The sequence below is a fragment of the Zosterops lateralis genome (assembly GCF_965231275.1).
Source record: "Zosterops lateralis genome assembly, chromosome: 7".
Lineage (NCBI taxonomy): Eukaryota > Metazoa > Chordata > Aves > Passeriformes > Zosteropidae > Zosterops > Zosterops lateralis.
Window position 1 is genome coordinate 27728583 of NC_139767.1, and position 12093 is coordinate 27740675.

At 41.2% G+C, this 12093-nt stretch overlaps 1 protein-coding gene across 8 annotated transcripts in view; it reads right to left on the reverse strand.

Moving 5' to 3' along the window:
• SEMA5B (semaphorin 5B) overlaps nt 1-12093 on the reverse strand; it is a 267706-nt gene that overhangs the window by 127903 nt on the left and 127710 nt on the right. For all 8 annotated transcript variants that reach the window (XM_083865131.1, XM_083865130.1, XM_083865129.1 and 5 more), the window contains one exon: nt 4431-4636. In XM_083865131.1, the coding sequence (XP_083721257.1) occupies nt 4431-4584 (154 nt within the window). In that variant the 5' untranslated portion in view covers nt 4585-4636. The remainder of the gene's footprint in view (nt 1-4430; nt 4637-12093) is intronic.

The following is a 12093-nucleotide window of genomic DNA, read 5'->3' on the forward strand; positions in this document are numbered from 1 at the left end:
AAATATTGAGAAAATGCATAGCAAGCTACATTCAAGTCACCTGAATCACATTTATCTGTTAGGAGGTAATAATTACAGTCTGAAGTAAACCCTCAGATTTAAACACTCCCAAACTAAATCACTTTGAAAACCTGAGGCAACAGACATAGCAACTTGCCTTCATCTAGGAGAGATTGAGGATTACACAATGGATCAAATGCCACACATTGAGAACTCACATCAGCCATAATGATACAGTCTGCAATGCTGAGATTTGCAGTCCTGAGAAGGTGTGAAATTTGAGTTATTTAACCAAGTCCACCTCTGTCCTGTGCCTCAGCATGGGATCAGCTGAGGTGTTTTTATGGATGAAGACAGGCTGCAATTATTAAAGCAGGGACAAATTATGTTCTTCCAGCTTACCCTAACTGCCATGACCCAGGGGAAAAGGCTCTGAGAGACAGAACAGAGAAAAATCTGGGAAGTTACCATACTTTTTCCTGAGCATACTGATTTAATGGATGACATTAATGAGAAATAAATAATGGTAGGAACTGTAAGTGGAAACCTGTCTGCAACTCATATCCAGTGAAGTTGTGAACATCCAAATGATTCACGTAACACAGATGAGTTTGCAAACTTTGAAGCACTCCCTTGGTAAACAAGATGAAGCCTAACACTCTGCAGCCATTACAAACATGGATGCATGTCCCTCATGGCTCTGCCTCTTGAAATAACAAACCTTACCTAGTATTGACATGTCCCACTGGAAGATGTTTCTGGTTTTCCCAAGAGGCACATTACAAAGGAGCTCCAAATGTCTTTAAGGAATAGCAAAGGTGCTTTGTACCCAAGAAGGAGCTGTACAACAATGAAGTCTACTGCTGGCAACCAGGACAGTACGACACAGGCACAGCCCAATTGCACATGCAGGCACTGATCTATTGGCAGTAAGATCCGTACAGAAAAAAATGAGAAATAGGAACATGATTGACAAGAAGTGGAAACAAATTCTCTGGTGGTTGGCTTGCCAGAGTGGACCACAGGGAAGATGTGCTGGGATAACAAACAGTTTTGTGAAATGGGACTTGGATGCGTGTGTACATGCATGTATAAATAAAAAGGGATGCACTAAGAATACACTTGACTTGTTTCACTAAATTCTCAACTCACTGAAAAACAAACAAGCATGCAACATCCTTAATGTAGCTACTCACTAACAGTCAAATTGATAGTAAGACACCAGAAACAGCCTCCTGGGAAGTAGAAGATCATTTTCTCATTGATCTAACAAGGGAAATCAAACTTTAACTGAATTTTCTATAAACACAGAGTAGAACAATCTAATTATGAAAAGCCCAAACTGGGTACGTTATTATTGCTGGTGAACTCTACACTGAGCACCATTTATAAGCCCCAGGGAAACTGGGGCACTGGTGTGTTAGTTTGGTACTTTGCAAACACACAGGACGGTGTTTGCAGCACACAACTCCTACCATGTCCCTCAGGATCTCCATGCAGGCTGTGAGGATAAACCACTCATCTCATGGTCCCTCCCCAGCCCACATCTCTCCTGGCAGAGCAAATGTTATCTTTAGCATTTAAAGTATGTATATCTAGAACCAGAATTTATGTCCCTCGACTTGTCTAGATCATTTTCTCTACATCACAAATAATGGCACAAATAATTTTGGGAATGGAGTCTGTAAAGAAACAGGCATTTCTTCAGGTCTGAACACAGCTGAAGTTAAAGCATTCTACATACATAGTCTTCTTTCTGCTTAAATGAGTGGAACATGTACTGGATTCTGTCTTTCTTACCCACTCTCAGAGCAAGACAAAGAGATTCTGTGGCTACTGTGGATGACATACAATAAGAGCAACATAAAAAATACAGAATTTCTCAGAAAAGAAGAGGAAAACAGAAAAAAGTTGTATTTGGATTTTTCTACAACAAGGATATTATCCAGTCAACTGGAGGTTAAGAACATAATCTAGGGGTAAAGTATAATAAAAAGAGACTGAACACAAGCAAAGTGGGAACTGAAGACTAGAGAACACAAAACATGCTATGGCATCCCATTTGTCTGGTGATGGGAAGGTTGTGAAAAAGAAGGTATTCAACCCCTTTGGAAAATAAACTGTTTTGTTAACCTATTCATTCTGGCAGTAAATTAATGTACCCTGTATAACTGAATGGTAAGAGGCCTTATTATAGCCCATCCACAGAAAATTGCTGGTGTAACATAATCCTTTCCCCTGGCAGCAGGAGCATCAGAAAGGCTCTGCTGGGGTCACTTTTTCATCATTGCACACTCCCTTTGTGTACCAGGTTGTGATTCATGGGTCAATGCATATGGAGACCCACAGAAAGCCCCTGAGCCTGTTAAGCAGAGACATCCTCAGAGCAATCTAGGAACACTACATAAAATTTAGATTCTCCTACTTGTCTACTATTGCAGCCTAAACCTGCATGTGCCAGCATCAGAACAAGGTATAGCTTTAAGAGAAATCAGATGATGAACTGAGGTGTCGTTTTGGACCTGTGAGCCCTCTTTACCAGACTTTAAAAGCTGTGTGCAGTGGACAAAAGGTGCCTTCAGTTTAATTCCTATTTATTTTCCAGCTGAGTGTTGCAGCAAAAAAAAATACAAGATTAAAATGTATCATGAACAATCATAAGGAAACAGGTGCTGTGAAAAAACATAAATCTGAATCTAATTCGGGTTTAAGAAACTCAGATTATAATCTGGGTAATTTTCTTGATGCATCTGCAATTTCGACCCTTCTTTTGCACAACTGTCAGGTTCTAATTAACTCACCAGTTTTTGCCCTCTATCATTGAAGACAGGAAGGGAACAAGAACAGGAGAAGAGGAGGACAGATTTTTTTTTCCTGTGAAATATTCATGCCTTATTAAAACAAAGCAAACTGGCAGATTATGAGTGTGTTTACACAGCCATCAATTCTGCAGAGTAGCACTCATTTCAGTGCCAAGAAATGCCCACCAATTCCTCAACTTCAAGAACTGGGACTTTTAATATTCCCTGCAGAATGATTTACCTCAGTGCAGGATTGCACAGACACATCCTCTGCAAACTCAAAATTTGGTGCTCCTGGTTAATAGAGACAGTAGCATTTTTTTTCTCTTTTCCATACCTATAATAGTCTCATTATTTTTCAGTCTACTGAACTGAATTTCACTGTTTTTTAACAGCAAAGGCTTCTCCTTTTGGCTCTCCCCAGTTAAAACAGATGGCTAGATTTATTTAGCAAGTAAAATCAAGGTTTACCTACCAGAGCAAGGTTAGAGACAGTGCCGTATATGTAGGCTTAAGGATTCTGCTAATTTCTTTTAATCCACTTAAACCTTTAAGGCATGGATAATGGAAAACGGACAAGAAATCTCTTAAACTTTCCAAATTAAGAGACAAGAGTTTCCTCCTCTGTGAAGAATAGTAAAGCTCTCTAGAAGAACCCTGAAAGGTCAGCAAGGAAGCCTTTGACTACTTTCTTCCTGGAAACCCTATCTCAAAGGTCACAAAACCACAACTAAATTGCCTTTAGCAAAGAACCTAACTAAAGACACATTGCAAGGTACAATTGCCTTTAGCAAAGAATGTAACTGGAGATGCATTGCAAAGTCTTAAATGGGAACCAAAATCGATATTCCAACATTTTGGAGGAAACCGCTTTTAGCAAGGAGACTCAGCAGCTGCTGATGCTGGCACACTGAGTTTAACACACTAGTCTGGAGTGAATTTTCAAATAATAGTGGTACCAATATAAAGAATCTGGCTGTTGTGTGGATAAGTGGACAGATTATCCAGACAACAATTGAGGAGTACATGAAATGTACGTTCATGGGATAAGGATAAGAGAAATCCCACGCTTCAAAAGAACAGGAAAAGAATTGGCCATTACAACACAAAGCCCCCCTCTCACATTCAAGTTAAATGCCCAGATGAACAACAGAAAAATTACTACCCCAGGTGATAAACACATAACAAAACCAAACCAGGAATGTTACAAACAAAAGCTCAGCCACTCCCTGCAATTTTAGATCAACTCACTTCTCTCAAATCCAAGCGTGTCCAAATTCTCTATCACATTTCACTTATTAAGCATCTGGCTCCAGCAAGCCAGGTGAGGCATTACTGAAACCAGTTAGAGAAAAGGAAACTGAAACATGGTTTCAGCATGGCACAAGATTGCAGGGAGCCTGGAACAGAGTAGAAAATTGAGATTCTTAAACCCGTAGTCCCAAAACTGCCTGAATTAAGTGACTGCTGTGAAACCTCAGAATTAAAACACTGTAAAGCATCAAAGGGAAAATGATTCGTCAGGCCACTTCCCCTGGCCTGTGGATCACAGTTGTAAGGAAAAACAGCACAGACTAAACCTAAATGGATCATCCAATTGGAATCTGAAACAGGAACAGAAGCTCTTACCTTCAAAAGAAATTGTGGGGTGTTCTTTCCTAACACATTGCTGATGTTCAGCTTCAGTGTATTCAGGTACATTCTGTGATGATGAGAGATGAAAAGCAAGAAGAAAAAGGCTTGGCAATGACAGGGAAATGGCCTTTAATCTTGAAACAATCATGACTGAAGGGAGGCTGCAGATCTAGCTTCCAAGATAGGCCCACGGAGGATACCTGAAATACAAATAATTCCACTTTCAGAAAGGTGAATGCTTATCCAGAGAATATAACATGGGGAGGGGTGGAGTACCCCTTTCCTACCAACCCCACTTGTGCTTAAGTACATAAGGTAATATTCCACAAACAGCACAAAAAAAAAAAAAAAAAAAAAAAAAAAAAAAAAAAAAAAAAAAAAAAAAAATCCCAATTTACAACCATAAAGATGGGAAGTGCACGGCTCCCTCAATGCCTATCTCTGTGTGCTTGGGGTGTGCATGTTATAAACCACCTGGTGTGCAATGGCTGGCACTGACAACATGAAATTTCAAATATCCCAGGTGTAAATGTTTCCCCCGGTGTGGACACCTCCCTCCTCAAATTCGTAATGTGTTCATAGTAAATTCCATGCTAAACTCAAGAGATTGCTGAGGAAAGGCCAACATCAGTCACCATGAAAACAAGGGCAATTAACACTGTTCTAGCATGTAATTCATGCATCTGACTACTGCTGCTTTAAATGTCTTGTAACAAAACAAGCCAGTATAAAGGTCTTACCAGAAAAGTGATAATTGAGGTAACATAAGAATTAGAATAATTTAAGGGAGAAAATGATAAGAAGTGAGTTGATTGCCTTCATTATTATGGGATGCTATTGCTCCCAGTCGCAAGAGCTGAGGCACAGCTAAAGAGGAGGAGCATTCACGCTCAGGAGAGGAGAGAGGAAAGTCATGCCTTTTCTACGTGAGCATTTTTAACAACAGTAGCAGTAAAGGCACAGCTCTAAAAATTCCCCCGGGCCTACCCAGGCCTGAGACAGAGGTTGGAGGATTAATTAGCCCATGCCACAAGCTCCCCAAGATGATGCTGCAGCTTAAGAAAATCTGCATTGCCAAATTTAATCTTACTGATGTGCATAGTATATTTTCCGATGTACCTTTGTTCATTTATTGCAAACACATGTTTTCAAACAAATAGTCTCCCACCTTTAAATCTCATCTAGTGATAAAGCTGATTCTGATTAAATTCACACATAATGAGATTTTCAATTCCTGCAGAGGTCATTCATAAAGTTAGTGTAACAGTCAACACCTGCAGTGTCTGATAACTCTATTTTTGTTTGGATTCTCTAAAACACTTTCAGTGACCTGAAATGGGTAGGCTGATGGCAGATAACATAAGGTTCTGATGCACAATGAGAGGCTTGTGACATGGAGCAAACTCCAATATAAAGGACAATATTGTGACATCAAGTAGCTGGAAGAAACTTGTAAAGGTCTTCAGGCATCACGAGAGCAATAAGGGACTGCTTACACCAGAAATGGGAGACAGTTGTTTGAAAAATGGATCCTATGTTTTATTCTTAACTGTATTTCTCTGTGATTTTAAACACACATAAAGATGAGTTGTCCGTGCATCCATTCTGCACGCCCTCAGCAGCAGCTCCATACCTCTGACTGAAAACAGCATTGGCATTCAGGGCCCGGGGTGGTTCTAGGGACTTGGTTTCCCAACCAGTGTGAGTGAGACATTACAGCATTTCACATTTTTTCCATCCTCGCATAGATGCAGATTTTATGCAGTGATATATAATCCCTTTCCAGCTCTCCAAAAGAGGTTCTACAGCACTTTACTATGGAGGGTGGCTGTTTTTAAAAACACAGCAAATATAATGTTAAATTAAAAAATGGGACTGGCAGAAGGAAGAGATGTGAAATCATTTACAGCTAAGGCCAGCACAGCATTTAGTCATTAAGCATACAGCAGGGTGTACACCACTGAGTACTGTGGCACCTCACATGATGGACATGTTGTATGAGCCACACTGTAATAAAAATTATTGATGATGCAGCTTCACATTATATTTTCAGCCACTGGATTAAATGATCCTTTTTTTCCAGTAAAGATCCAGAAATGAAGCACAGCACAGAGACATGAAGGCCAGGGAGATGCATTTTGTATAGCTTTCGGATACACTTAAAGTCAAAGCCAAAGTTTCCTAGGATAGGAGATGGTTGTTGTGTGAAATGCACAAAAGGCAAAATGACTTTTTCAGTGTCAGATGTCTTTGCTGGAAACTGGAAAAGACAGTCATGGAAATCTCACTTTATGCACGCTCTACTACTCCCAGTGCAGCCATTACTGGCTAATCCTAGAAAAAAGGTACTAAACTAGATAGACTTCTAGTTTGAGACAATATGGCCATTTTCATGTACTAATCATCCAAACAATGATCTCAAGTTAGGTGAAAAAAAAATAAATCTTAAAACAAAACACATGATAAGGTCCTATGCTCCTGTACAGCCCTATGTGGTGTGGTGTGCAATTAGCAGATGAGTAAATTCAAGTTTCACACTCATTATGGTCATGAAATGATAAAAAGTTGCATACAGGAAAGCTCCATAACATCCCACAGCCCATTCTGTGCCAAAGCAGAGTACATTTACTAGTGTTTTGTCTGGACTAGTTGTAAAATGTGCCAAGTATCTGGATTTCTGCCACTTTCCCTGGGAGATTTTACCACAGTCCAAGAGACTTTAGTGTTCCTTAGAAAGCTGTAACCAGTATCTGGGGTAAAGTTCCATCTTCTTTTCCTTATTGTAACAGGGAAATTCAAAGTGTGCATGAAAATAATGGTTTCAAACTTGAAGCACAAAGTAAAAATGACCAAACCAAGGTAAAAAAGGAACATTATAAAAAACTCTTATCTTTCACTTTGTTCTCTATCTCCTGATAGAGGAAAATCAGTGTCATGTGCAGCCCTGAGTTGGTGTCTTACTGGAGGCAGTCAGTGGGTAAATGCCAGCTTGATCAAGGGCAACAGAAGTCAGAGCCCTAGAGCTGAACAATATTGACACAGTGGATAACACTAAAAAAAAATCTTAGTCTTTCAACCTGCCCCTTCCCAGGCTGCCTTGTTCACTTTTTCCCAATATTTTAAGACCCTAACTTAGTAATTCCCAGCTGCTGCAAATTTATTTCCAAAAATAGCCCCACACTCCTAATATGAAGCAGTGCCATTTGCAACACAGGTCAGTTGTATGCCAAAAGCAAGCTCGTAACTGCCTGGGAGAGTCCAGAAGTTATGAAGAGTTTTAATGAAATGAAACATTTAAATTTTACTGGAGGTGGTCAAATCCAAGCCTCAAATTTTGCCCAAGCTGCAGATTTTCACTGTGAAGTCTGGAATACGACCAGTGCTTAGGGCTAGTCCCCATCCAAAAACAGGCTAGTCCCCATGCTAAAACAGGGCACATCCCAAGCACAGCCCAGACTAGTGGTGCTTTGCAGTGCTGGAACATGCCCTGGCCTCTAAGCCATTTAGATACAGTGAAATGCTCCAAAAAGAGCTGTTCTTATTAATATGTCTGCTCAGAATGGCTTTGGGCTCAAGAAATCAGCTGTCAAGGTTTCAGTGCAGATGAGAGACAAGAGCTCAAATCCCTGGTTAAACTGAAATCTCAGACAGGACATATCATTTCAATTCTTTATTTGCTCATCTTGATGCATCTTTACCACCCTAGCTATTCCTCTCCCTGGCCCAATGCAGACACGTTAAAAAGAGATAAAAACGTCCAAAAATATTATTGGTCCAAGTTTATCTGTCTTGCTCCTCATGAAAGCTGCTGCACAGCCCCAAGGGCCAGTGATGGGGCATCTTTCTCCCCTTTTCTACTCCACACAGTGAATCCCTACAGTCCTCTGACAGAAAAAGGTCAATAAATTCAGGGGATACTGGATTTGGTGAAATTTGCTCCAGTTATTTTGTAGAGCACCACTTCTGCCACCATCCTCTTGTCTGTTAAATCAGGCTTTCTCAGCTCATGGGCTCCCTGACTGCAGTGGCAGTGGCAGGAGATGGGCAAAGAGCTGCTCCATCTGGGAAAGGCAGGAGGTCTGTACACTTAGAGCATCTCCAAAGCTGAGATTTGCAACCTCAGTGCCCATGTCAGCACAAACCCACCCTGCTTGCCCATCTCCCAGCCAGGACATTCCATGGCAGCCCAACAGGGACAGGGTATAATTCTGCTCTGCCTCGTGGCTTCACCCTGGCACAAGGGCAGCGTTCAGGGGATCACCCAGAGTCCCTCCCTTATTTATTGTCAGGGCATGAATCCTTTCCAGCTCACTCCATATTGTATCATTGCAACTCCATTGATTTCACAGGAACTAATCCTGATTTACAGAGGGTAACTCAGATCAGGCCCCTTTTGACTAAAGCTTTGTGTCTAAAAGAAAAATACCTTCAATCAATTTTCAGGGCTTTAAAACAAAGCACACTTTAAAAATGGCTGTACCAGGAATTCATATCCTGCTTTCCTCTGACTGTAACTATCATTTTGACTTAATAAAATGTGACAGTAAAGTTAAAGGATAAAAGAAAATGCTTCATCTTTCATTTTAAAAGAAAGAGATGCCTTTAAAAAAGACTAAAAAAGGAACCTCCTGCAAAAGCTCTAATTCTTCTGTTCAGGATCTTTTGTGATTGCCACAGTTATGGTTTTATTCGACTGGGACAGCAGAGGGAAGAGGAGCAATGGAAAGATGTGGACATTAAAGTATTCAAAAAAGAATAAGGGAAATAAATATAAACATTGTAAAGCAAGACAGCTCAGAAATGTGGCTATGACAGGCTGGCACAGGCAGCTCTGCCCTAGAAAACATAGCTCCAAGGCCAACAAAACTATGGCCCTTTATTTATCTGATGCTCCTCACCCTTCCCTCCCTCTCTGGCTGGAATCCATCCCACCCAACTGGCTCCAAGGACCATTCCACACACTCAAATAAAAAGCACAGCTTTTCGCTCTACCCCTGGCCACATCCACACACTCAGCCCTCAGCTGTGCCCACGCTGGGACATGGATCTGTCCTACAGCCAAAACATGGCATACTGCACTTGCTTGTCCAGAAGTCAAACTTCATATGCACTGTTAGATTGACTTGTGGACACTGAGCTCTTCTCATTTATTTACTTGTGAAGCAAATCTATGGAAATGGTCAAACTATGGTTAAGATGAGAATCTGTGAAGAGATCTTGCTTTTCTTTAATTAAATCACCCTACAGTCTTCTGAAGAATCAGTGAGGTCACTTTGGATTTCATGGCAGCTTATAATTACACAGGTTTTGCTCTTTTTGTCACCAGGCTCATGTGTACCCACCTTGTTCAGGGCTTCCCATGGTCTCAACTGCAACGTCATCTATGCCACTCACACTGAACTCCCTCTCACGACACCCCAAGAAGACAAAGCCACATTTTCATACATATAATCCAAGGGTTATCTTCAACTCCTCCCTGCAATTCAGCAGCAGGGTGCATCTCAAGTGTGTGCAGGAAATATGCTGTCTAGTGGCAGAGCAGAAGCTTGAGCTCCATGCTGACCCCTCTCACAGCTCCTGCCTCACAGAGTCTGCAGGGCATCACTTGCAGTATCATAGTAGGTTTTGTATCAAGAATAAAACAATCAAGATTTTACAACATAGGTCAATTCATTGAAATCCTTCTGTTATCTAGATCTGTATAAATAATTCAGGTAACTCTTTGCAAGGGAGAAATCAGTTTTTCTTAATATACTGTTTGGTTCATGGCTCATGAAGCCTGTAGTGGAGCTGAATAGTAATAGTCTATACTTTGATATTCTTAAGACTACATCCCACAAAACACTGACAATACACTTGGGGGCACTTTATTTCTAGGATTCTTTCTCATTGCTGATCAAAGCCATCCAGAACTGGTCAAGGTCCAAAACCAAGCCAACAAAATGGAATGGGGTATTTTCTTTCAGAAGAGGTGACAGAGACAAAACTCTTAATAATGGTTTAGCACAAAATGAGTTGGTTGTTGTCAGGCCACTTCTCTATGGACTGGTAGACCCTCAGTAAACCATCAGCCACTACTTGGTTACTTGGCCTTAATAATGCAGTCTGCTGCCACAAGATCCTGGAAACAGAACCGTTTCCTCACCTGTAGAGGAAACCCTTCCAAACAAGACCCTATTATAGAAAGCTTCCATTAAATAAAGTTGATTCAACAATAAAAGTCTGTGTAACAGGGGAAAATATACCGTACCTCTGGGTTCCTGCCAAATCCAGTGGGCATAAATAAATATCTGCTCTGCTGACACTCAGACTTGCTTTTGAGTAGTGTTAACCTGACCACACATTAAGTGTGTCCCCAAGCACTTCAAGAGGCTCCCCAGAGAGCTCTGGATCTTTTTTTTTTCTTACTGGCTACACTTAATATACATGAGAGGCTTTGTTAGCATTTGTTTGGGGTATGAATTTAGCACTAGTGAAAAGGAGCCTTGGAATCTGAAGTCTTCTGTTTATTCAAAGATTGTATTTGGCAATGAAGGCTCACACTCATTTATCTCCCTGGTGGTATGCTGCCCCTGTGTTCTAGGAAAGTGCCTCTACAGGGAGGATGGAAATATCTTCTATTTACTGTTCACAGAATGGCCTCTCAGAGAAATGTCAAATTTTCATCAAATAATTATCAAATTTTTGGTAATTCCCAGATCTGGACTGGCTATGGAATTACTTTTATGTGTTCCATCCATGAAACACAGAGATGAAGGCAAAGCCTAACACAATGGATGCTATGGTACTTAGCACAACTGCAACTCAGACATGACATTTACTGGAGTCTAGGTCTATAATCAGGAGCTCCTGACTCCCAGTCAGAGTCTCTGGATGCTCAGTCAAAAAGAGGAAGCATGTACACAGTCCAAGAGAGAAGTCATCCCAGGGCTCATGGGACAGCAACAACAGCAGGAATAACTATTCCAGAGACCCTGCCTGCAGCAGGGGAGTGTGCACAGGGCTCAGCAGCCCTTGCAGTGCAGTCACCTTTCTCACTGAACCTGTGATTTGGAATCCTCTGCATGGGGGCTGTAAATCCAAGGTGCCAAACATGCTGTTTACGTGCAGATCAGCTACTTAATGCAAGTACAGCAGATTCAGCATCACACTTACTGCAGCTTGCCACCTGGCTGCAAGAGTTCTTGCTTGAGGTTTGGTACTCAACCCACAGACTGATGTCTTAAGGCTGTAGCTGCTACAGAAACACCAGCACAGCAGCTTTTCTTCAAATTGCTCCTCTGCACAATGCAGTTGGTTTGTAAATGTGTGATTTAGCAGAGCCACAGCCCCCAAGACCGCACTGCACAGCCACTGTCACTCCAACACACTCTTGTGCTTGACAGTCTGGAGACCATCCTCTATTTGCAGTGACTTCCAGACATGAGGTGCTCCTGCTCACACACCTCCCCACTGCAGCTGTGATGTTACAGCTGAGGACACAGATTTGTCACTCAGTCACTAGAATCTGCAGACAGTTTTAGACAGTCAGAAAGAGGAATTTATTCCTCCTGACTTTTCAAAATTCTTTTTGGTATGGGCTTGTCTTTTGTCTCACAACATGAAAGCTGTAAGTGTGATTGAATTTTTGACTTACTAGAGTATTAACCATTGTTTT